This window comes from Lissotriton vulgaris, chromosome 4_1 (genome assembly GCF_964263255.1).
Source record: "Lissotriton vulgaris chromosome 4_1, aLisVul1.2, whole genome shotgun sequence".
Lineage (NCBI taxonomy): Eukaryota > Metazoa > Chordata > Amphibia > Caudata > Salamandridae > Lissotriton > Lissotriton vulgaris.
The window spans coordinates 245,407,575-245,433,965 of NC_141691.1; the positions used below are offsets into that span (position 1 = coordinate 245,407,575).

Genomic DNA, 26,391 nt, shown 5'->3' on the forward strand with positions numbered 1-26,391 from the left:
CCTGAATGGTGAACCTGAGGTATTTTCTGTGTGACGGGTGTAGCGGTATATGGAAATATGCATCCTTCAGATCTAATGTTGCGAGGAAATCTCCCTGACTGAGTAACGGTAGAACCTGCTGTAATATGAGCATGTGAAAGTGTTCTGATAGAATGTACTGGTTTAAGGGACCCGTCCTTTTTTGGGATCAAGAAGTACAGCAAGTACACCCCTGTACCTTTTTCTTCCACAGGCACGAGCTCTATGGCTCCTTTTTTGCAGCATGCTCACTACCTCCTGCTGCAATAATTGCAAATGTTCTGTGGACATAGGACGGTGTCTTGGGGGTATGTTGGGTGGAGTGGATGTTAACTCCAGACAATAACCGTACTATTTGGTGCGCCCCCATAAACATTGAACAAAATATCTATTTGATCTGGAAAGCACAGCAACGTCAAACAGCAGCTGTACCTAGAGTCCCCAGGTGGACACCTCCAGTGGGCAGAGGAAGCGTAGTGCGCCGGGTAGGGTTGCGGTGGCCTGTGGGCCTGGTGTGGTGAAACAGCATCAACCACGGGCCCGCTCCCGGCGTGCCTTGGCCTCACCTATGCACCGCCGCGTCGGGCGCTGTGGAGCAGGACTCGCCGTCTACTGTGGGCCGGGGATCCACGCGGTCCGGACCGCCGGCAAAGGAGACCGGGACGCAGATAGCGTTCAGCCCGCTTCTAATGGCGGGCTCAGTCGGGCAGTCGTCTTAGCTCTGCAGGGCCACAGGGCAGGCCCTGTTCCAGTGCCACAGGAATAGAGTGGGCCTCACCTCAAAGCAGGCCTCAGTTGTGTCCAGGGGGCTGCGGCCCACCGCCGCTCCAGTGGTTGATGGAGGACTGGATGGTTGAGGGGCAACGGTGTAGCCGAACTCGACTCTAGGCACCACAACTCCGTCTGTGTTCCCGCCGCGCCGGTGCGTCAGAGCGCGGCCCGGTCCGGTAGCAGAAGAGACCAGGCCGCAGGCAGCACTCGACCCGTACTCCGTGGCGGGCTCAGCTGGGCCTCTGTTGTGGCCTCGTGGGGCAGTCAGAAAGTGCCAAATTGAGAGCCCTCGCAACTGCGTAGGCCTCGCCACGGGAGCAGGCCCCAGCCGCACCGAGGGGCTCCACGGCCTGCAGCCGTCCGACCACCGGACGAGGCATCTGACAGCAGGTAATCCGTGCAGCGGCCAGGAGGGATAGTTCTGGCCTCGGCGGTCCGCTCAGCAGATTGCAGCGTTGTTGGGGCCTCCCCAGGACGGGGATGCCGGAGCTGCCTCCCGGTCCGCTCACAAGAGTGGCTGTATCGGCTTCCTTCGATTCACTCACGGGCTCCAGGTAGCACCGGAGTAGCCCTCGCGGCGTTGCAGCGAGACCCCGGGCTAATTTGCACCCGAGCGGGCCGCACTGTGCTGATTTGGGAGGTGGCGGGCACGAGCTCGAGAGAACGCGAAGGAAGGGGCATTTGAACACTATAGAGGTCATGTGTATTTTGTCCTTGGTACAAGCAGACTCAACTCCTTACAGCACAAACCCTTTGGCTGCCAGTTTACAGTTCCACATTAAGGGATCAAGAAAGGGCATTAGCTGTACTTAAGGTAATATTTATGTCCAAGTGTAAAAAACTTGTATTTATGGTTAATTAATGGAAAACCTTTATTATTAGGGTGAAATGCTATAGGCTCAGACTACACTACTGACAGTGGTTCCATTACATAAATATGTACACACGATTTCAAAGTGCCGAAACCTTTCAACTTCTCACCCCAGGCAAGAGATCTGGGGTTATTCCATTGTTCTTTTGCTTACTATGCCACCCAAGTTTCGACTCAGCCATATGCAAATCAGTCTTGACCCTGCTCCTCATGGGACCACTCCAGCCCAAACTGCCAGGCCAGGTCCTCCCTGGACCAGAAACAGGCATCCTGAGACTGGTTCCGGAGCATCACCCCTCATCAGTCAGGCTACCTTGAATCCCGTGGCACAGAGAGCAAGGGACCCACGTCTGGGTATACCAGTTTTCCACTTGGGGGAAACATAGCAAACAGAAGATGGACGGAGTGCTGAAACTTTTCAACCACTCACCACCAGTCAAGAGATCTGGATTTCACCCATCATTCTTTTACTCACTATGCCACCCTGTGGGCATAGTGAGCAACAATGGTGGACTTTGTTACAGGACGATTTATGAAGCAACTTGCCCCACTGACGAGCAGATATTTGATTAAATTCCACACCCGAACCTCTTGTCTCCATTTCAACGATGAGAGGCCTTATATAAAGACTGAATAAATCAAGAGATAGTTTTGATCACTGTGGGACCCCACATTTTAAACTTTTTGCCTGAAATGTAAATGGCCCTACCTTACTGATTCAGTGCTGTCCACAAGAAAGGATTTATATGAGAGCACTGTTTTGTATCCCCACGTCCTTCACCAAATTGATCAGTATCTTATGATCCACCATGTCAAAGGCTGCGGACAGACCAAGCAATACCAGTGCTATATCTTAAACCTGGTCTTCTTTCCATCTTAGATCATCTATTACAGACACTAAAACCGATTTTGTGTTGTGCAACAGACGAAATCCCCCTTGAACAGGGTGCAGTAACTCTGTAACTGTAGGTACTTGCACAGTTCGGAGGAAACATATGCCTTAAATAGTTTAGCCGGAAAGGGAAGCAAAGACATAGGTCTGCAGTTTAACTTCCTTAGATCCAATGGAATTGTTTCTGCATGTTTGAATGCGTATGACACTACCTGTTGAGTGAGTCATATATTACAAAGATTTGATGAAGGCGGAAAGATTTTAGTCTTGAACTTTAACATTTCTGGAGGTCAAGGATCCCTTATGGAACCAGTTTTTACTTTGGCTGATAAAATACTTAATCCATCCTCATTGATTTTGGGAAAATATGTCAGTTTCTTTATTTCTTTATTTGCACTGGTGGTAGAGAGCATTTAGGAATACCCTCAGAATTTTCTTAAGAACATTATTATCGAGTTCATCACAAAAGTCCTAAGTGGCAACAATTTTAACTGTTATTGCTTTAGGGGAAGTAAGTTCATTACATATTTTAAAAGCGGATTTCTGTTTATTTGGGGGTTCCATAATCCTGCTAGTAATAATTATTTGATTTGCATGAAGTTAGCAACATTTTGCAATCCCTCCTTATATTTTACCTTAAGATCGCCCTTGTACATTCTGTGCCACTGGTGCTCTGACTGTTTTAGTTTAAGTTTGGCCTCTTTAGCTCTTCAATGAACCATGGGGTCAATTTGGACCTAACAGGTGTCCGTTGTTTATGTATAGGCACATGAAGTTCAGTTGCTTCCATTAACAATTTTGTGAATTCACATTCAGTCTCTAGGGCAGTCACTCCCCTCAGGTTTTGTTTGCTGGAGCATAACCTCCATTTCATTTTTGAAAAATTAATGCCACTTATGTACTAGCCTGGTCTCAGAACCCTCAGTGAGTAGCGGTCTCCAGTTCGGGAGTGTGAATTCAATTGGATGGTGGTCGGACCAAATTATTTTATCTGCCACCTGAATTTTCTGTGACAAAGACTAGGTCCAGCATATGACCCCTATTATGCATAGGCTCAGTGATATCCTGTTGAAAGTTGTTAAAGATCAACAGATTCCAAAAAGATTTGACCTATATTATCTTTGCCATCTGAATTAAGCCCCCCCCTCCTCCGCCCCCCCCCAAAGACCATTACTTGTGAATATTGGATAACCAGGGCTTCTGAATCAACCAATTTACGTTTAGTGGAAAGTAACCCTCAGGGATTGTTTCTATTATGTTCGGGGCATCTGTCAGCCAAGACGATCATTAAAAATATATCTTGTTTATGGCAAGTAATACAGTTACGTACTTCAACTTTGTTGCAACTGGAAGTAAGTATTTAGATGAACCACTTACATTTTCTGTGCCCGGAATTCCTGCATGCTTTGCCTGATAACCAACTGCTTGAGTTACAAAATGGCTTAGCTCTTAAATTTGAATGGGCAAGCAAGAAATCTTAACAGCAATAATGCCTTTAACTGAGAGGCTAATATAAGAGTAATTTGCAGTCCTAACTTGTTAAGCTCATGCATAATAAGGTATGAACCAGTGCAAGAACCTCTGCCTCAGAGATCAAGGTGTTAACCAGGGATCACTTCCTTACAGAAGGAGGGATGTACAAGAGAAAGGATATAAAGTGTAGGTCGCAGCTCTTGCAAATAAGCTGAATCACACAGTGATCTGTTGGTGTTTACCCTCAACTGGTGCTAAAAAGCCAACCCCCGTCGAGATACAGGTGACAGAAGAGAGGAGTCAGTGTTTTCAAAAAGGTAGTCTCTTACGCCAAACCCTACTTCGAAAGAACCAGATGAGATCTTGTTATGTTATTAGACACTTATAATGCGCAGATACTCAAGAGTGTCCCAGCACGAAAGCCAACTGTAAGTGCAAGGAGCCATGTTGCACTGTAGGCTAGTTGAAAAGCAAGTTTTTTAACTACTTCTTAAACAGCCTGAGATCTTGAGGTCCCGCAGATGTTGCTTTATGCTTGATCTACCAGGGAAACCAAGCAGCACTCATGCTGCTGCGTTTTGAATGATTTGCAACTTTTTCAGCTGGTATCCAGGAAGGCCAATATACAATGCGTTGGCATATTTATTTTATTTATAACATTTCTATAGCGCACAAATACCTTCCGGTGTCTCGGCGCTGGAGTTCACAGATTGCAGGGGGTTCCTATTTAAAATTTACTGATTAAAAAGCCGGGTTTTAAGGTGCTTTCGGAATGCTAGTAGAGATGGGCTAAATTTGATATGGGGAGGAAGCAGGTTCCACAATTTCGAAGCAGCAACCAAAAAGCGTTTGTCTCCCCATGTTGCTTTCTTTGTGCGTGGAATTTGGAGCTGTTGGGCTGCAGATGAACGTAAAGATCGACTAGGTTTGTAAACACTAATGGATTCTTTAAAGAATTCTGGTCCAGTATTGTTCAATGCCTTATATATAATGCACAAGGCCTTAAACTTTGTGCGGCTTCTAACCGGCAACCAATGTAGTTGACGAATGATGGGAGAGATGGATGAATATTTAGGTGTGCCGGTTAGGATCCTTGCAGCAGCATTTTGAACAAGCTGTAATTTGTTCAAAACTTGCTCCTGCGCGTTCAACAATAGGCCGTTGCAATTGTCCACCTTAGATAATACCAAAGTGGACATTAGGGTTTTGCCTGCATTTGGAGGAAGAAAAGGGAGCAGTTTCTTTACCATTCTTAGGGTAAAGAAGGACGCTGAGACCACTGCATTAGCATGGCTCACAAAAGCTAGCTTGTTGTCAAATAGAACTCCCAGATTTCTAACTTTTGATACTGGTGAGGGGGGGGGGGGGGGGGGGGGGGGGGGGGGTTGGGTTCCTAGCTCCGAAGGCCACCAGACTGGGGACCAAGACGGGGTCAGCTCACCAAATACCATAACCTCCTTCTTGTCAGAATTTAGCTTTAAACAATTCTGATCCATCCAGGTACTGATGGCTCTCATGCCCTCCTGGAAGTTAGCGGCCACTGCTGCTCCATTTTTGTGGATCGCCAGGACTAGCTGGGTGTCATCGGCATATGAGGTTAATCCAATACCAAATGACTTGATCACCCTCGCCAAGTCCAACACATAGATGTTAAAAAGCATCGGACTTAGCGAGGAGCCCTGAGGAACTCCACAAGGCAGGGTGAAATCAGGAGAGTAATAACTCCCCATTTTCACAGACTGCTCTCTGTCAGCTAAAAAGGATGCCATGAGTACCCTGGCTTTGCCCTGAATGCCAATTGCAGCGACACGGTCGATCAAGGTGGTATGATCGACCGTGTCGAAAGCTGCAGACAAATCCAAGAGTATTAAGACCGCTGCACCACCCTGGTCCATGATTATCCTGACCTCCTCTGCTGCCTTTATCAGAGCAGTCTCAGTCCCGTGGCCCTTCCTGAACCCAAACTGGGTATCATCCAGCAGCTCATTCTGGTCAATATAGTTCGACAGTCGTAGGTTCATTGCCTTTTCAAAAATTTTTGATGGATAGGGGAGCGAGGCAATAGGGCGATAGCTTTTGGGCTCTAACGGATTTAGTGTTGGTTTTTTCAAAAGAGGTTTTACAGTGGCCTTTTTCCAGATTGAAGGGTAGTCACCTGTCCGAAACATGGCATTGCAGATGTTAGTGAGCACCGGGGCTATCAGATTGGATACTGGTTTAAGAATAAGTGGAGGACATGGATCCAATGGTGATCCTGACTTAACAGTATTCATAAGCTCTTCCATGGACAGCTGGGATAGTGGGGAGAAGACCTCCAAGGTTGGCTTTGGTGATATAAGAGGGATCTCCAAACGAGCTGAGTCAGTGATAGTTCTTTTGGTAAAGTTGTTAAAGATGTCTTTGACCTTTGCTACGAAAAATTCCGCGACCTCATTACAGAAAATTTGAGATGGCTCTGTGGAGGCAGGAGCTGGTGGATTAGCAAATTTTTTGACCACCTGATATAGCTGTTTGCTCGAGTTTTGAGCTGATTCTATTTGTGTGCTATAAAAATTACATTTTTCTGTGATTAGGAGTTCTTTATAGCTCGACAAAGCTTTCTTATAAGTATCTCTATCATTATTATCGTAATTGCTACGCCAGCGCCTCTCCAAATTTCGGCATCGTGGTCTCTCGAGCCTTAGTGGTTCCGAGAACCACGGTGCAGATGGTTTAGAGCGATTTGGCTGCATTTTTTTATTAGGTGCTACGCGGTCAAAAGCATTATTCAGCCAATGTCCATAATTATTAGATGCCTCATGTGGATCGGCTATGTCTTCAGGTTTCGTAGATTCAAGGATATTATTTAAGACGGTGGGATCAATGTTTTTCCAGTCGCGACATTTAATCTGAGGGCGTATGATAGGAGAAGAATTTTTATGGTTCCTGACTAAGATAGAAAATGTAACTGCCGAGTGATCCATCCATATAAGCGGGAACACTGTAGGGTGAGTCATATAAGAATTATTAGTAAATAAACAGTCTAGGGTGTGACCTGCTCGATGAGTGGCTGAGGAGACCCGTTGTTCTAAGCCAGCAGCCAAGAAATCAGAGATAAGCGTGTACGAGTCTTTATTTGCAAGGTTTCCTAAGTGGAAATTAAAATCTCCCAATATTGTGTAATCCACGTTGGTGGCTACTGGTTCTAGAAAAAAATTAAGGGATTTCAAAAAGGGTATTCGTGAAATAGGTGGTCGATACATCAGAGTTCCCTTAAAGGTTTGTATAGGAGAGAGAGTAATGGTGAAACCTAAAGCTTCCGCAGAATCGTGGTCTAATGGTTCAGTTTTTATAGCTAACTTTGCTCGGTGTATAATAGCTAGACCGCCCCCCTTTTTCCCGAAGATCTGTCTAGTCTAATCACATGATAGCCATCCGGGGTGCCTATACTGAAATCTGGGCCAGATGCTGGATCTGCCCAGGTCTCAGTTATAAACATAATGTCTATGTTTTGGTTAGCTATGAGTTCGGCCATGTCTTCCCTATGTTTTATAAGAGAGCGTGCATTTATAAGTACGCAATTTATGTGTTTATCTTCGTTTCCAGAGACCAAGAGGGATACTTGTTGTGAGTAAGGTGACAATCTTAACTGCGCAATTAAGGCACACATTGGTAGGTAGGTTACAAAAGGAATCCAAATCAAAATGAGTGCAGCTCTTATCATTTACTATGTTTCCTATACTCAGAAGCTGTGCTCTGGAATAAGTAGTTACCCTCGTTGTATGTCGGGTTCTGCGGGTCAATACGAGACAAAATAAGGCCACGAGTCACCATTTCCTTGGCTGGTCTAGGTAACAATGGTAGGAACTTCCTAAGCGATTTCAATGTACCAAAGCACATTCAGGCCATTCAATGTACCAAAGCACATTCCGGAGGTCCTCACTAAACCAGGCCCACAGAATATTAACTGGGTTGCCCACAGAGTTGGGCATGGGGTACTCTGTGGGTCAGCGATCCTCCATAAATAGAGGGGGAAAAGACCCATACAGAAGTAGCTCTGACTTGTTCTCATTGCATTTGAGCCAAGCCTGTGCAAGCCAGTTAAAAAACGGGTTGAAAGATAGTTTTTGGCTACATCCGGGGACAGGTCATTTTCCTTCCACGTAAACAGGAGAGGAGTGCCATCTGCGTAAGCTATAATCTTAGCTCCCAGCTCCTCTGCCAAATAGATGAGAGGAGTAACGTGAACATTGAAAAGGAGGGGACTCTTGAGGTGTCCGACTACCTGGGAAGGTTGCTGTTGTTGGGACAGCTGTTCACTGTTGAAGATCCAAAAACAATGGAACTGATGGTGGAACATTTTACTAGCAAGGCAAGATCCAGGTGGTGCACCATGGATAGGCTGTTCTTTAAGTATTCATGGGAGGAGTAGCAGCCTCATTGAAGAAACGCTTGCAGTCAAAAGGTAATATCTATTAGTGCTGCTGGGTCATCGCCAGAAAAGGCATCCAGGTGCATCAATGCAGGATTATCACTGGGGGCATGCTTCAAACCAAAGTGTTGGCAGAATCCAGTCCACATTTCAGAAGCGGTTTAGAAGCATCTAAACTGCCACTTACCATGTCAGAGAAGGGCTTCTTTACGTGGTCAGAGAGACCACATCAGATATCAAATCAGACAAGAACAGCTTTTCCCAACACACTCAAGCAGGGTTTCAACCCTCAGACATGAGGAGGTGCCTTTTTGCCCTAATCGCGGTCCAATTCACTGAACTTTGTCAACTAAGTGATGAAGAACCTGCTTCAATGAGTCATTGCCATTTATTGCCAGATGCCCTTACATCCTGGGTGGGCGGAGCCATGATTGCAGTCGTTCAGAATCGGCTTGTAGCACTCGAAATTTATTGCTGGGGAATAATTCTTCCTAATTCAATCTGGCACCAGGAGGATATGCAAATGTGAAAAATCTGTGATTGGAAGTGTTCATCAGAAATCAATATCTCTATTCACCCAAAAGCCTCGATGATCGAATCCAGCTAAAGGAAAAAATCTTGAACGCTTTGTGCTTCTTCTGGTGAAGAAGTCATGTTCTCTGCTCAATCATCATTTTATTTTTGCACTAGTCACAATATAACATTTATACACATGCTGTGTGATTATTATGCCCACAGTACTTTCTTGTTGGCTTTCCACTTGAGCTCCAATTGAGTGTGCAATTCTGGCACACTGATGATATTAATGTAAATGCCATTGTGAACCTAGTAAATCTCTCTGTGGCATCTGATTTCATCCCCCATGATACACTTATTAAATACATTGATCACAGTGAGATACGTAATAAAGCCCTTGCCTGGCTCAAACCCTTTCTTTCTACTGGGTTTTAATTCTGGACATCTCCTGCTTGATCATCCTCCTTAAACCTAATTTCTGCAGTGATCAGGTGTCTTCTTTAGGTCCAACTCTTTACTCCTCCGGCTCACATGATTCTATCTTTCTGCTTTTCCCTGATGCATTATTAGCATAATCAAGTTACTGTCTTTTGTCAATGTGAAACAAGAATGATCCCTTCCACTGCCTCCTTCAAAAGAGAAGTGAAAGCTATCCTCATGGCTTAATTCACTTGAACTCTATATATATATTAATTGCATTTGTTTTCTTTATTATTGGTCTTTGTATACTATTTCTTGCCTTCTAATTATGACCTGTAAAGCCCTCTGATACTCGCAAGAGTCTTGTTCGCGCTATAAAAAAAAAAAAAAAAAAAATAGCACTAGAACTTGTCAATCTGATTTTCACTGTTTTCTTACGGCAGTCGCTTTTTGGATGAAATCAAATTCTTTATTACTGGATGATGACACAGAACAAGATACTTACCTTCAGTATCGCTTTTTCTGATAGACGATCTACCTGCAGATTTCTCACCTTGCAAAATTTCACAGGTGGAAGACTAGAACTTGAAACTTTACAGCAATTCCCTTGCACGTCGACACATGGCTCTGTGTCAGATCTGTCCACTCTGAATAGGACACTGGGGCTCCCATATATGCGCCACCTCCTCACACTGTGCGGTGAAGACCCTGTTGCGGCTTTGCAAATGTCATCCAAGGGGATGTTTCCTAAGAATGCCATTGATATCCCTTTTTTGCATGTGGAATGCGCTGTCGGGGGAATGGATAAGGTACGTTTTGCTTTTTGGTAGCATATTTGAATGCATTTAACGATCCACCTGAAAATTCCAGCTTTTGATCTAGGATTGCCCTTATGTGGTGGTGAGAAAGCTTGAAAAGTTGTTTAGTTTACCTGAACATTTTTGTCCTTTCAATGTAGTAAAGAATAGCTCTTTTGATGTCAAGCGTATGAAGAGCCCGTTCAGCTACTGAGCCTGGTTGAGGGAAAAATACCGGTAGCTCAACTGACTGGTTAAGGTGGAAAGCTGAAACTACTTTGGGTAAGAATTTAGGGTTTGTCCTAAGAACCACTATGTTGTGATGTATTTCTAAACTGGTTCTTGTATGGTTAATGCCTGGAGTTCACTTACTCTTCTGCGAGATGTGATGGCCACAAGGAAAGCCCGTTTCCATGTGAGGAATTGCAATTCACATTTATGTAAAGGTTCAAATGGGAGACCCATGAGCCTAGTAAGGACAACGTTTAAATTCCATGCTGGAGTGTGTGGAATTCTGGGAGGAATTATTCTTTTACGGCCTTCCATGAATGCTTTGATAGGAGGTACACTAAAACAATGATAAGTGTTGTGTATTTTGTAAGTAAGCTGCTATCACAGCAAGATGTAATTGTATAGATGTGTACGCCAAAATACATCTTTTCAGATGCAGGAGATAACAGATAATGTTTTGAGTTGCAGCATCTAGTGGATTGTTTGTGTTGTTATTGCAGTAAATAACAAATCTTTTCCATTTAGCTGCATAGCATGCTGTCGTGGTAGGACGTCTACCTTCTTTAATTACTTTTATACAGTCTGGTGGGAGATTGAGGTAACCAAACTAAGACTTCAGGAGCCAGCTTGCTGGGTTCAGTTGAGCTGGTTCAGGATGTCTTATCTATCCATGGTTCTATGTGAGAAGCTTTGGGGGAGAGCTGCAGTTTTTGGTGCGGAACTACTGAGAGTTCTAGCAGTGCCGTGAACAATGGTTGTCGCGCCCATGTTGGAGTAACCAGGATCATTGTGAGAGACTGTTGCTTGAGTTTGCGTTCCAGTAAAGGAATGAGTGGAAGAGGAGGAAAAGCATATGCATATCTGCCTGACTAGTTAATCCATATTGCATTGTCTTTGAACAATGGGTGTGAATACCTGGAGGCGAAGATAGGGCATTTTGTGTTTAAATGTATGGTGAACAGATCTAGGTCTGGGTGGCACCACATGAGTCTACCGGGAGCCGAGACGGGACGGACGTGGACCGTCTCGGCTCCCGGCCCGCGCGCTGCTCCGGCCTGGAGCCCAGCGTCCTTAGGAGGCCCCCCGCGATGCACACGCTTCCTAACTGAAGCGGAAGGTGTGGGGCACCTGCAGGGCTACCCCGATCGCTGCTGGTGCCTGTGGAGCGGCGTTGGCTGACTGCTCCCGATCCCGCCTGGGACCCAACATGGCGGCCGCCCGGGCTAAACAACAACAAGGAAGATGAGCGGAGACCGGGGGCGAGTCTGACAGGCGCTGATCACCCGAGCGGTATGTAGGGCTCCTACCGCGTCCCCCGCTGCCACCCGCCGAGACTCTGCGGTCATTCCAGGGGCACACCAGTAAAGGGCCGGTGATTGACGGCGGCGCCCCTGCTGACGACGGCGCCGCCTTGAAACCATCCCACTTACCTGCTCCGGGGCCATACATCCTTTCTCCGCCACAGACGGGCCTGGGCCCGAGGGCAGAGATGTGCCCCCCCCCCTTGCTGACCACGCTGTTTCGCGCCAACGGTGCCTGACTCCAAGATGGCGCCCTTGGGGACACGCTTCCTATGACCGGCAGACACAGGCTCCAGGGACACGAACGCAGAGGATAGTGCCTCTGGTGGACTCTGAGGGTCGCAGGCTCTCCAAGATGGCGACGCTATGCTGTTTTTGGACAGTTTTCGTTGGACTCTAGCCCTTCCCTATTCACTATAACAAAAAGAAATGTGTTCCTGAAATGTGTAACGTAACTGATTCTATGTAAAGTGCCTTGATAACATGTAACGGAACTGGTGCTATGTAAAGCGCTTTGATAACCTAATCGGTTCAAGTTCCTGAAATGTGTAACGTAACTGATTCTATGTAAAGTGCTGTGGGAAACATGTAACGGAACTGGAGCTATGTAAAGCGCTCTGATAACCTATTCGGTTCAAGTTCGCGCTATAGAAAACTCTAAAAATAAATAAAATAAAAATAAATAAATCAAAATTTGGAAAAACGGAAGAACTTGCGGATGAAGTTACCATTTGTGAATCTGCTGTTGTTGACGACTTAGCAGATCCGCAATTTGATTGTGTATCCCAGGTAGATGCTCGGATAAGAGGTATAACATTTGAGGAATGTCCCATCTCCAAATGCTCTGTGCAAGGCGTGATAGCTGCAGAGAGTGTGTTGCCCCCCCCCCCAGCCCCCCCCCTGATTTTTGCATATAGTATATTGCTGTCATGTTGTTCGCCCGGACGAGGACAGTTTTGCCTAGGAGATGTTTCTGAAAAGACTTTAGAGCAAGAAATATGGCTAGTAACTCCAGGTGATTGGTGTGGAGGAGTTTTTGTTGAGGAGTCCACAAACCTTGAATGGTGTGGTTCAAGAGATGAGCTCCCCAGCCGGTGAGCGATGCGTTCGCTGTTAGTACTATTTTTGGAAACGGGTCTAAGAACAGCCGCCCTTTGGAAAGATTTTGTGTGTTCCACCATTGCAGAGAGCGATATGTGCAGTTGTCTACCAACACCAGATTTGTAAGATGACCTTGAACTTGGTTCCACTGTTCGGCTAGACATTCTTGTAACGGATGCATTTGGAGTCTTGCGAAAGGGACAATTAAGATGCAAGACGCCATCATCTCTATTAAATGCATGAACACTCGAGCTGGTAGCGAGTGTTGCGGTTGAAATTTTTGTTATGAGGGCTTGCATACTGGCTACCCTGGTTGGATTGGGGTATGCTAGGGCTTTGAAAGTATCTAGATACTGCTGGGTGTGGGACGGTTGGAGATGTGACTTGGTGAGGTTTAGTGTATATCCTAAGTTGTGCAGCAGCTGGATTGTGTTGTGTGTTTGTGGTACACAACTGCTGCGTGAATTGGCCTTTATGAGCTAGTCGTCTAGGTAAGGAAACACATGAATGTGTTGTCTTCTTAAATGGGCAGCTACACTGCAAGACATTTTGTGAAGACTGTGGGTGCTGTTGTGACCCCGTATGAAAGGACTTTGAATTGGTAATGTTGTCCATCCACTATGAACCTTAGGTAGTTCCTGTGAGCAGGGTGAATAGGAATGTGGAAGTAGGCATCCTTGAAATCTAAAGTGGCAAGGAAATGTCCTTGTTGGAATAGTGGCAGGATCTGCTGTAGAGTCACCTTGTGGAAGTGGTCGGATTGCATGTAAAGGTTTAACGGTCTGAGGTCTAATATTGGCCTAATATTGGCCTGAGAGAGCTGTCCTTTTTAGGAATGAGGAAATAAAGGGAATTAACCCCTGTGCCTTGCTGGTGTAGGGGAACCGGTTCTATTGCATGTTTTTGCGATAGAGAGAGAGAGAGAGAGAGAGAGACAACCTCTTGCTTGAGAAGAGTTAGATGTTCTGTGGACATTGGACGTTGTTTAGGGAGTAAGTTCCATGCAGTAACCATACTGGATAATTTGTCTTGCCCACTTGTCCGTGGCAATAGAATTCCAGACAGGTAGGAACTGTGATAGTCTTCCCCTGACCGGAGTGGAATAAAGTCACTGTTTTGTGGTGGGGGAGTTGCGGCTGTTAGAACCACGTCCTCTGCTCCTGTCATTGCCTCTGTAAGGCCCTCTAAAATATCCTATGTTAGGGGAAGTTTGAGTGGGGCTTTTATAAGTGGAAGAGGTGTCTGTACCAGTGGTCTTGGAGGCGCCCCTATAAGAGGAGCGACGAAAGAAACCTCTACTAGTTGTTGCTTGTAGAGCCCCCATGGATTTGGCTGTATCTGTGTCCTTTTTCATCTTTTCTAAAGATGTGTCCACAGTGGGTCCAAACAAGTGTTCCTGATCTAAGGGTTGATTGAGGATGGTAGATTGCACCTCTTGCTTAAAGCCAGATATGCGCAGCCACGCATGTCTACATAATAACACGCTTGTATTAACTGCGCGGGATGCTCTATCTGCAGCATTCAGGTCACATTTTATTGAGGTGTTTATGATTAACTTTTCCTCTTGTATGAGATGATTTGCTTAGGTCTTGTACTCATCTGGAAGATGTTGCAGGAGTTATTCAAGTTCATCATAGTGAGCCCTGTTGTCCCTTGCAAGTAAAGATTGTGGGTTAGCAATGTGCCAGAAGTTTGCTGCCTGGGACGCAGCCCTTTTACCTGATGCGTCTAGGAGCTTTGATTCTTTGTCTGGCGGAGGGGCATCACCTGTGGTTTGGGAATTTGGTAATTTGCGGGCATTTGCCACTGCCAATGATGCCAGAGGGAGTTGACCTTTGATGTAAGCTGGATCGCGTGGAGCTGGCTTGTATTTCTTCTCAGTCCTAGGATTAAGCATCCTAGCCCGGCCAGGATGTTTAAAAACCTCAGGGGCATGTTTAGTCATCCCCTAGAGTATAGGGAGAGTATTTTTGTGGCTCTTGTAAAAAATACTCCTCTAGAGGGTCTGAATGGAGTTGAACTCCATGGTATTGTGCAGCTCTATTTATCAGTTGCGCAAATCCTACATTATCATCTGGGGGGGATGGTCTAGAGGGATATACATCTGGCTCAGGCACATCTGGGACATTGTAGTCGTCCCAAGAGTCATGAGCTGTGTGTGTCATCATCAGTATCTGCGAGATGTGGGTCAATTCCCTCATCCTCACCATCTGGTGCAGGTGAAAGAGGCGGCACTGGAGAGTGTGCAGAAGAGGGTATAATGTTTGCTGGTGGAGATGGAGAGAAAGGTCTCATAGGTGAGGTTGAGGAGTCTTTTCTTGGAAGGTATCTCAGGAGTTTGAGGTGCCCAATTTTCTCTTTTTAGTTGGTATGGAGGTGACGTGGCCAGTAATGGGGTCAATATGGAGTGATTTTTGCTTAGGATCCGGTGAATCTGGGTAGAAAAGTTCTTTGGATCCGCTGTCTTTTTAGGGCGCCGAGGACTTCGGCTCCGAGTTGTGTTTTGGCCTGTCTTCTTTAGCTTTAGGAGGGGTTTTTGTCTCCTTTTGCTTAGGTGAAGTTTCGACTCCGAGAATTTAGTTGGTTTGAATTTGCTTTGGGGCCGAAGAGTCTGTTACTTTTGGTTTTGGAGCCGAAGATTCTGGAGTTGACAGTACCTTGGATTTGTGTTTCAGTGCCGAAGATGGTTTTTCGACGGCTGGCTGACTTGATCCTTAGCTGCCTGAAGGCTTTGTGGGCTTCGGAGATGGGCCCGGAGGCGGGGCTTCTGAAGACTTGTCTCGGTGTCGACCCAGACCCGAAGGTGAAGGTGTTACCGAAGTCCTTTGTGTTTTCGGGGCTGGGGCGTCAACGTCATTACTCACGCTCCGTTCACCTGGGGTAATCGTCTGGTCTTCTGTGTCCGAATCATTGGCTTTGGAGATGCTGGCCTGTTCATCTCCTTTCTCTGGTTCCGGATATTCGGTGCCTGCCTCTAAGATGTCTTCAGGCGCCGAAACTGTTGATCTGGACATTTTGAGACATCGAGCCCAGCGATCACGTATGGTCTTCTTAGACCTGAAAGAGTCACAGGCCTGGAGACAAAGGTTGCAGACCTCGTGGAGCTCTAAATGTGGGAATTTAGCCCCACATTTGCATTTTTTAAATGGAGTCCTTTCCATATGCTGGTTGATGGCGTCGATCGGCACAACGGCCCACGGCAACGACCGGAATCGAAAAGTTTTTGGGAACTGGATATGCGTCGAGAGAGATTGCGATTGAAACAAAACAGCCGATCGGTGAGCGTTTTGCACGTCGAAGGGGAATCACAGAAGTCGACCACCAGCGCAGCAAATTACATCCAAACCTGATGGCGAGGAAAAACAATCTATGGATGGAGTTGATTCCCATGCGCAGTACTAACCAGAGGAGGAGTCACCTATCTCGTGACTGCAAAGACTTATACAATAACAAAGTGCAAACATCCGAGCCCAACACCAGATGGCGATCTATGCAAAAGTATGCGATCTACAGCTCATATGCCTCAAACAAGGCATTACTGAAGGTCAGTAACTTGTTTTTTTGTTAGAGGCTTCTAACCGCGAATCATCACCTTATATATAGATACCAAAGCAGTCCACCTCCTTTGTGGTGGGTCAGTGGAATGGCTCAGCCCAGGAAATCCTGCATGACAGATTGGGAAAAATGTCCTAACAACTCGTAAGAGAGGGTCTGAGGGAGGTGTTTAACGACCAAACAGGCAAATACCCCCTGTGTAACTACTTAAATAACAACAAAGCCTGTAGGTCAAGTGGTGCTGAGATACGAAAATTAACACTGGTGTAATTGCACAAAAGTACTGTAGTGAAAAAAAGACTATCAACCATTGCTGATTAAGTCCTATCAGCCCACCTAATGGCGGAGCCTCATCATGTAGGACTTCCGAACTTAGGTCAATGTGCGATCGCCCAGTTGTATTTTAGCGACGCATCACTGGACCAAAAGTACGGTCACCGCAATTGATCGTACAGAAGGTGAGGCTGATATGTGCAGTGCGAAAATCAAATAAAGTGAAGTGTATTAAAATGGCTATCAAAGCAAACAAAGACCTTTAATAGTGTTTGCCTGGACGTCAGATTAAAAATTGTGAAATGACAGTGTGAAAAAATCACTATCTAACTTGCTTGGTAGAAATCCAACAGAGATCTATATAGGTCCAACATGTTTCTGCCTTACTGTGAAAAGTCACTGGCATTCGTCAGGGCCAAGCTCTTATCTGCTACTGCAAAGGCACTATCGTATGTGCTATAATAATGAAAACTAAAAAATGAAAATAAGAGTGATCATTCAAGACCATCCTACCACATCTTCTTAGTATTGCTCAGTTGATGCAATAGGTCTTTCCTGTATAAGAACGAGAAAAGGGGAGAGAACCATATAGACATTGCATATGTATAATCCTCAAAATTACATCTTCAGCAAATACTATATAGCAGGTGCTATAACTGTGCAAAACCAGTGATAATTCAAAATAAACTCAGACTGGACCATCACTTCTTCGTGATAGTCACATACAAAGTGCATAGTGTTATGTCACCATAAGTTAATCAATATACAAAAGTTTAACACTTACCCATCAGTGTGTGGGAAGTAAACCTCACCTCACCCGGCAACTGCTCGGACGAATAAGGCACCGCTCTAGATCGTGTATTGAACCACAGTAACCCTTTCATCCACCAGGTGGTACTGTGGAAACGATACATCGATGACATCCTTGTGATTTGGAGAGGTACGTTAACGGAGGTATCATCTTTTCACACATGGTTGAATTCTAGGAATCAGTTTCTTAATTTCACCATGGAGAGCAGCAAAGACAAATTGGCGTACCTTGACCTCCAGATCTTCCTGGCAAAGTGAACTCTTCAAGAAACCGATGGCACGCAATTCGCTTTTGTCATTTCAGAGCTTTCATCCTCAATCGCTCCGTGAGAATCTGCCTGTAGGCCAATTCCTCCGGTTAAGACGGAATTGCTCGTCCAACACCTTATACGAGCACCATGCTAAAGAATTGGCACTCAACCTGAAAGATCGGCATTATCCCAACCATCTAATACGCCGAGCACGGAAGAGAGCCTTCAATAACAATCGGGAGGCCCTTTTGCAACATAAGAGGTCAGAGGCGACAAGAGACCGGATGACTATGGTACAAACCTTCACCACATCTTCCAACCAAGTGAAGAAAATCATACTTAAGCATTGGAAAATTTTAAATACAGCAGCAGGGGTAATACCTCGCCCGCTGTTTGCATTTAAAAGAGGACCATCCATTCGGGACAATTTGGTGCATACTAGACCACGCAGTGAGATGAAACAAATCACTAACACCCTTTGGAACAGCAATCCAGTCCAAGGTCATTACCCCTGTGGGAATTGTGTTGCCTGCCCACAGACACGTAAGACCCTGTTAATAGACATTGGCACTAATAGACCCTGGAGACTGACAAGACACACAAACTGTAATTCAGAAAAAGTGATTTATCCGATTACTTGCCCCTGCAAGAAGCAGTATGTGGGCCATACAACGAGGATGATCAAGTCTCGCATCAGCGAACATAAAAGCACAATCCGATGTAGAAAACAATCTACAGGCCTCACTAACCACTTCCTCGAAGCGAATCATAAAGCTGAGGACTTGTTTTGGGTAGTGCTGGAACAGCCATACATCCCGTCACATATTACTGATGTCTCTCACTTCCTTTTTGTTAAGGAGCAACGATGGATTTATAGATTGAAATCCGATGTCAATGGAATGAACGACAACATTCCATGGTTATCTATCTGAGTGTAACATTTGTCATTGGGTACTCTTTGTTGTCACAATAAGGTGTGTTAACCGGTTGAGATTGAGATTTCCACATATTCGTGGTGCTCACTACAACAACCAGGCGCCTTACACATTACTTCTCAGGTTCTTAATCTGGGGTCTACTAGAACACAATTTTCACTTATCTCTTTACTTACTTAAACAGTAGGCACTTTGATCATATAATCAATATTGATCATTATCCACATTTCCAACCATAAGTAAACATTACAAGATAGTGTCGAAGGGCTTAGGGAAGCTTGACTTCTTGACTCCTTTGATCCTCCAGTGCACACCCAGATACTGCTGATTGAGGCCATGCAGCGCATATTTACGCTACCTATGTAGGTAATCCACGGTTGGTTTTTATTAGCCACCATTGCCGTGCATAGATAATATTAAATAATGGTACTTGTTCTAATTTCAATGACAGTCGCGCCGCGGCGCTTTTTTGTAAATAACAATCGTGTTTTCCCTGTCTCCGCATAGACGCGGTAAACAGTGCTGAATACAGAGTCAATGCGCAGGCGCGAGAATCGTTTATAGTGTCTCGCCTCTTGACCCTGACAGGAGAGCAAGTACAGGACCAATGAGCATGCGCAGCATGCTTAAGCAGACCTACTCACTCACGCGCATGTGCGCTAGACGACCGCCAGGTTGTGCGCATGCGCGGAGTGTAGTGGTTCTGCACTGCGCGTGTGCAGCGTGACAGCCGAGTGAACAGCTGGGAACAATCAGACACTTATCGGCGTTATAAATAGACGCCCGACCTGCCCGTCGGTGCCTCCCCTTCGGCTCGAGATTCTGCCGCGAGGTACCGACGGACAGGTAAGTTTGGACCAGGGTATTGAGACTAAAGGGGCTAAATAGTTTGTAGTTTGGCCCGTTTATCTGAGGAATAGATCAGAATGGGGGGGTACTTCCCCACTAGCTTGAAACAGCAACATCACCCAGCTGTTTCCACAGGCATTAGTAGGTGCCACTGCTCAACTGTGGAGCGCCTGCTTAAATTTATTGAAGAGGGCTTGATGCCTTAGTCGTTCAGTGCAGCCATTAGATACACCAGTGGGTTACATGTTTTAGACAGACAAGAAAACAAGTGGGTTTTTAAACAGTACACTGAGGTCTGATCCTCTAGACATGCATCTATGATAGAGATTGTCTTTATATGTTTAGAGCGGTGCCTTATTCGTCCGAGCAGTTGCCGGGTGAGGTGAGGTTTACTTCCCACACACTGATGGGTAAGTGTTAAACTTTTGTATATTGATTAACTTATGGTGACATAACACTGTGCACTTTGTATGTGACTATCACGAAGAAGTGATGGTCCAGTCTGAGTTTATTTTGAATTATCACTGGTTTTGCACAGTTATAGCACCTGCTATATAGTATTTGCTGAAGATGTAATTTTGAGGATTATACATATGCAATGTCTATATGGTTCTCTCCCCTTTTCTCGTTCTTATACAGGAAAGACCTATTGCATCAACTGAGCAATACTAAGAAGATGTGGTAGGATGGTCTTGAATGATCACTCTTATTTTCATTTTTTAGTTTTCATTATTATAGCACATACGATAGTGCCTTTGCAGTAGCAGATAAGAGCTTGGCCCTGACGAATGCCAATGACTTTTCACAGTAAGGCAGAAACATGTTGGCCCTATATAGATCTCTGTTGGATTTCTACCAAGCAAGTTAGATAGTGATTTTTTCACACTGTCATTTCACTATTTTTAATCTGACGTCCAGGCAAACACTATTAAAGGTCTTTGTTTGCTTTGATAGCCATTTTAATACACTTCACTTTATTTGATTTTCGCACTGCACATATCAGCCTCACCTTCTGTACGATCAATTGCGGTGACCGTACTTTTGGTCCAGTGATGCGTCGCTAAAATACAACTGGGCGATCGCACATTGACCTAAGTTCGGAAGTCCTACATGATGAGGCTCCGCCATTAGGTGGGCTGATAGGACTTAATCAGCAATGGTTGATAGTCTTTTTTTCACTACAGTACTTTTGTGCAATTACACCAGTGTTAATTTTCGTATCTCAGCACCACTTGACCTACAGGCTTTGTTGAGATTGGGAAAAATGCCCATTCCACTGGACCTGGCGAGCCAGGAAGTAATGCTTCAAGAACATGTGGAGAGGGGCCCACATTGCAGCCTTACAAATGTCTAGAACCGGCACAACATGCCAGGACAGTGGCAGGTGCCTTTGCTCCGGTTCAGTGAGTATTGCAAACCTTCTGGGGGCTGTTTCTTGGGTAGTCCAGAGCAGATGTTGATGCAAAACATATACTTTCTAGACATGGCCTTCTTCTGCCAAGCTCTGCCTTTGTTGGCACCAGAGAAACGGACGAAAAGTTGGTCATCTTGTTGCAGTCTCTGGCTGGGAACACTGAGAAGCTAAGTGCCCTCTTATGGTCAAGGCAGTGAAGCGGTTCTTCCTCCTTACAGGGGTAAGGTGGTGCACAGAAAGTCGGCAAGATGATGGATTGCCCTCTGAGGGAAGGTGTGACTACCCCTAACAGGAAAGTCACTTTTGAACGGTGGACTAATTTGTCCTAGAAGAAAAAAGTATATGTGGAACTATAGACAAAGCCTGGACTTCGCTCACTCACCTCACTGATGTTAAGCCGTTAAGAAATACAATTTTATACATTTTTATTTTTTTTACATTCTTATTATTGAGTTTAACATGTGTTTACAAAGTGATAGCGATGCAGTGAAAGGTATGACCCTGCAAGAGCAAGATTCAAGACAATTAGCAAAATATCCATGATACAGAGAAAGGAATACATACATATTTCAAAATTACAAATCTGTGAAATCACAGATGTCACCCTTATGCCCTCTACGCCTCACCCCTTAAAACCAGTGTGTCAGGTCGGAATGGAAGTGGTGCCATTATCGCAGGTATGAGGGAAGTTGCCATATATCTAGGGGCCTCGCAGCAGGTGGCTGTAACAGAGCATATGTGTCACTGTTAGTGTTGCAGTATGCCATGCTGCGCAGCCTGGAATGTACAGTAGGACTGTGAGCGAAGCCCCAGTTTATGGCCACTTTTCTTTTAGCAATAAGAAAGGTGACCGCAACGAATCGCCGTTTAGCCTTGGGAAGGTCATGAACATACCAAATTAGTGCCCTAAGTGGAACGGGTGTAAGCTCCATTTCTATCATGTGGGATAGTTCCCCAAATATTGCCGTCCAGTATCCCTTCATTTTGGAGCATGTCCATGTGCGATGTGCAAAGTCTGTATCTGGTGAGCATCACCGTAGGCAGGAGTGTGACCGAGACGGGTCCATCATGTGTAGTGCACTGGGTGTCCTATATACTCGCCATAAGAATTTAAAGTGTAGCAGCTTATGACGAGGATTAGGGGAAATCCGGTGAATTTGTGTACACCACCTACCTCACCGTACGTCTATAATAGGATGCCCAAGGTTTAGTTCCCAGGCTGCTCGCACCCGAGCATTGCGCGATGGTAGCAGGGACAGCGCAGCCCTATACATTCTGGCCACTAGGTGCGTTTCATCTCCTGTTTTAATAATTCCAGTCAACAGCAAAAACTCAGGGGGTTCTAAGGGAGAACTGAATACTTGAGGATGCTCTTTGCAATCTCTGCAGGGCGAAGTGTTCCATCACAGTTGCCCCACGAAAGTGGAGGTCCTCCGTACGGGAGAAAACACCCCCCGCAGGAATAAATCACCAAACGTCACAAGCCGGAATCCTGCTACAGTACGTTCAACCAGCACCTCCTGCAGTGTGGGAACCCAGTCATTGCCCGCCAGCGGTAGTGCAGGCGAGTACAACATACGTGTACCAGTGATTTTGACCAGATTATGCCAGGCCCAACTACTTGTTTCAAGTGTTTGGATATCCCGCGGGTCATGCGGGAACCCAACTGGGAGCAATGTATTGAGGGGCGCCGGGAGCGCCAAGTCGGCCTCCGGTCTGAAGTAGGGAATGCTAATGTCAGTGTGGTACCAATGCCTGGCGAAACTTGCCTGCACCATTAAATAATAAACTTGAAAATGTGGTGCCAATTTATAATTTAGCCGGTGAAGAGCACAAGGCTCAAAGGGAGTGCACATCAGATAATTGAGAACCAAATTAAGATCCCCCACTGCAGCATTACAAATGGTGTTGGCAGGAGTATATGGGTAAGCTCCTTCAAAAAGGCATCACAACCGATGAAAAAGGGAAGGCTGATCCGGTTAACAGAGGAAGGCTGATAAGTAACTCTTAACTTTTGCCACAGCCATGCCTTGCTTGGCAAGGACAAACAAATCAGGAGAACATCCTTTTAGCACAAGCCGTCTATCAGCTGTGGGAAGAACCCTGGCTCAAGCTATTCATAAGCGCACTGCACAATTGGAAGCTGGATGTGTATGGAGGAACACCAAGCATCAAACTTCTCCCCGGGTCCTTAATATAAGTATTTTGTTGATGGACGCTTGGCTGCGAAGATGACCACCTCTGGTGGAATATTGAAAGTCATCGGATGTCGTAGCTCAAACTCCACCCATGGAGGTGTAGAAAGAGCAGGTTCGGGTGCAAAACTCAGTTCTGCTGCTGTGACAGGCGGTCCTCCAGAAGGGTAGCCCATAATAAGACATGTACTCACAGCCAGAAGTTTCGGGTACAACACTCTTAACGCAGTCCATGGCCACTAGGATGACTTGGGCCCAGTCTTTCTTGAACTTTTTCAATACTCCTGGGTAGGAGAAATAGGGGTGGGAAGGTCTACACCCCAGTGTAGGCGGAAGGCGTCTCCACTGCATAAATGCCTTGGAAACACAAATGCAAAATTTTGGGCACTGGGCCTTCTCAGAGGTGGTAAAAATATTGAGCCAGGGTTCTTCCCACGCTGACAGACGACTTGTGCCAACTTCAAGAGTAACTGCCATTCGTGATCTGCTAGACAACTTTGACTAAGTTTGGCCACCCTGGAGGTTTAATGATCCTACCCGATGCTGTGTAGTCAGGGAGATGCCCTGAATTATGGCCATTTCCAGATTCGGAAGTCCTTCTGGCACAGAACCCATTACTCCACATCACCATGCTAGTTGCAAAACCACATGGTGGTCATGTTGTCCTTGAGAATCTGCACCTCAACGGTCGGAAGGGAACAAGTTGATTTGGAGGCGAGTTTCCACTGGAAAAAAGAGTCATCTTATCGCCACCTCTCCCAGATTACCCCCCTCAACCCAGCAACAATGCACCAGTCAGCAATTAGTTCTGGGTGGGGTAGGGAGAGGGATCTGTCTCTGGTCCAATCGCAGTTGAGCAGCCATTACTGCCGATCCTTTGTTGTCTCCTCAGACACCTGGATGAAATCTAATAGATTGCCTTGATGTTGAGCCCACTGAGACTTCAGATCCCACTGCAGAGCCTGCATGTGCCATCAGGTATGGTCCACAAGCAGAACACAGAAGACTAAGAGGAACAGAAGCCTCATACCCACGCTGAAGGAGACTCCAGTCAAGAGTTTAAAAAGCGGGATCATAGCCCTACCTTGGACTATTGAGGCAGAGGGATGGCACGAAAGAACACCATATCCAGGGTGGCATTGCGCAAAAGGAGCTATTGTGAAGAAGCCAGGTTATGATTCTGGCATATTAATGGAAAAGTCCAGCGATGTCAAAAAGTTGGTCGTTGTCTGACGTGGACTACAATGCTTGGGGCGTGCCCACCTTCAGAATTCAGTAGTTGAATTATGGAAAGACTAGTATTCCCAACCTCAACAGATGGGCTACAAACGCCGCCATCACTTTGGTGAACACCCGAAGTGCATTGGTAAGGCGAAAGGGGAGCATACATAACTGATACTGAATATGGCCTACCTTAAACCACATGTACCAACTGTCGGACGGAGATATGTGCTAACAACTAGCCTTATTAATAGAGGGCAAAGAGGAATTGGGCCAGAGTGAACATTTTGAACCTGCCTTTCCAAAGAAAGAAGTTCAGCAGGGTGAAGGTCCAGAATAGGGAAGAGGCCTCCATCCTTTTACAGCACCAGAAAGTAACCAGAGTATTGCTTCTTTGGCCAAGTGGTTCTCTGGCAGGTGTTGTGGTGAGGGCGGTATATCCAGGTGATAGGACAGGAAGGGTAGAAAGTATCCCTGCTCAAAAATCTGGAGCACCCATGGGTCTGACGTGACAATCTGATGTGATGCTCTGCTATCCGGGGAGGTTATACGTGAGCAGACTTCCTACCAGGCAATCGTGGGCAGCCAAGGACAAATTAAAGTGGTTGTACACCACCGGTGGGGGTTGGGTAATACAATGCCCCCGGGGCCTTGGATCTTGTTGGCTAACATCCTGGCCTCGTGCTAGCAAGGATTAGAAGGCCTGCTGCTGCTTAGCCATATATTGCTGTTGCCTCTGCAATAAGTAAAAAGTTAGTTTTCTGAGTAACAATCGTTAAGGTTAATATTCTAGCTACTTGCACATTCCTCACCTGTAGAACAACTCCGGTCTCAGACTGGATCCAGAAACTTCACAGCTCTCACGTTGCCAGAGGGGGGTGCTGACTTCAGACAATGCCCACATTGACTTCAAGTGATTTCCCTAAAGCCATATAGTACCTGTTGTGGTGCAAGGACATCAGTCTCCGTCCATTTTTGCGCATGGACATCGAAGGAGTAGTGCAGTACCAAAATAAAAATGGGATTGTATTAACTTTCCCTAGAACACAGCCATCAAACGGGGAGGAAGGCAGGCCAATATAGAATCTGCAGGTATATAGAGTATCCACCAGAAAATCGTTACCACAGATAACTTTTGTTCCCTATTGATACTTCTACCTGCAAGTTCCTCAGCTGTAGTACACATTTCAGAGCAATACTGTTAGCCAAGAGGGGGGGTGATGGATGCTTAGACAAGGAAATCCGACAAAAGAGGCCTGGGGAAGTCACTGTCCCAAAGCACCTTGGAATCCAAGCAGTAGTGCTTGACAAAGGTGTAGGGATGCCCATGTCGCCGCTTTGTAGACCCCTGTGATAAGATCTCATTACTGACTCTAAAATAAAGTACTGAATCAGTCCATGCTGAAACCCATTACGGCTTAGTAATTTCAAGCTTATTTGTTACACATGTCTGATTGGCTTTTAAATTCTGCAAACAAATTTACTGTAAAATTAACCAGCTCTTTATTTGATACTGATGTCACCACAAGCACAACTTTGACCAGCCATTATCCAACAAATATTGGGAAAATGAAAGTTATCATTTGCAGTCACATAGAAAATAAATAACTATAAATGTGAAAACAGTATGAAATGTAAATGGTATTTGCAGCAGGGTTTGACATACCTATTTTATCAACATTATAATAAACTGAAGAAGCTAAGCAAAAAAGCTGTTCATAATCTTAAAATGTGGAAATATCTACAATGGTTTTGAAATCTCTAGAAATATTTTAGGCATACACGTGACGAATAAACAAAAAAGAAATACTTAAATCAAATGTATAAACATATTCTTGCCGGTCTCACATTTTCACAACTAAAACAGGCTTGTATTTATCCTACCTGTTTTGCCATTTGCCAAACGCAGTCAATAAACTGCAGAAAAATAGGAGATCGATCTGCGTCTGCATGGTTTTTATCTCCATGTCCAATTCTCTGAAATTAAATTGTAATAGGTTAACAGTTATTCAAACTGAATCAACATATTCATATACACATTTATGTTCAAGATGGCAAATTGTTTTAAATGGCACAAGGCACCGGT

General features: G+C 45.4%; 1 protein-coding gene across 1 annotated transcript in view; it reads right to left on the bottom strand.

Moving 5' to 3' along the window:
- MTM1 (myotubularin 1) overlaps positions 1–26,391 on the bottom strand; it is a 405,405-nt gene that overhangs the window by 123,164 nt on the left and 255,850 nt on the right. The window contains exon 12 of the mRNA XM_086918601.1: positions 26,190–26,282. Coding sequence (XP_086774727.1) covers positions 26,190–26,282 — 93 coding nt within the window. The remainder of the gene's footprint in view (positions 1–26,189; positions 26,283–26,391) is intronic.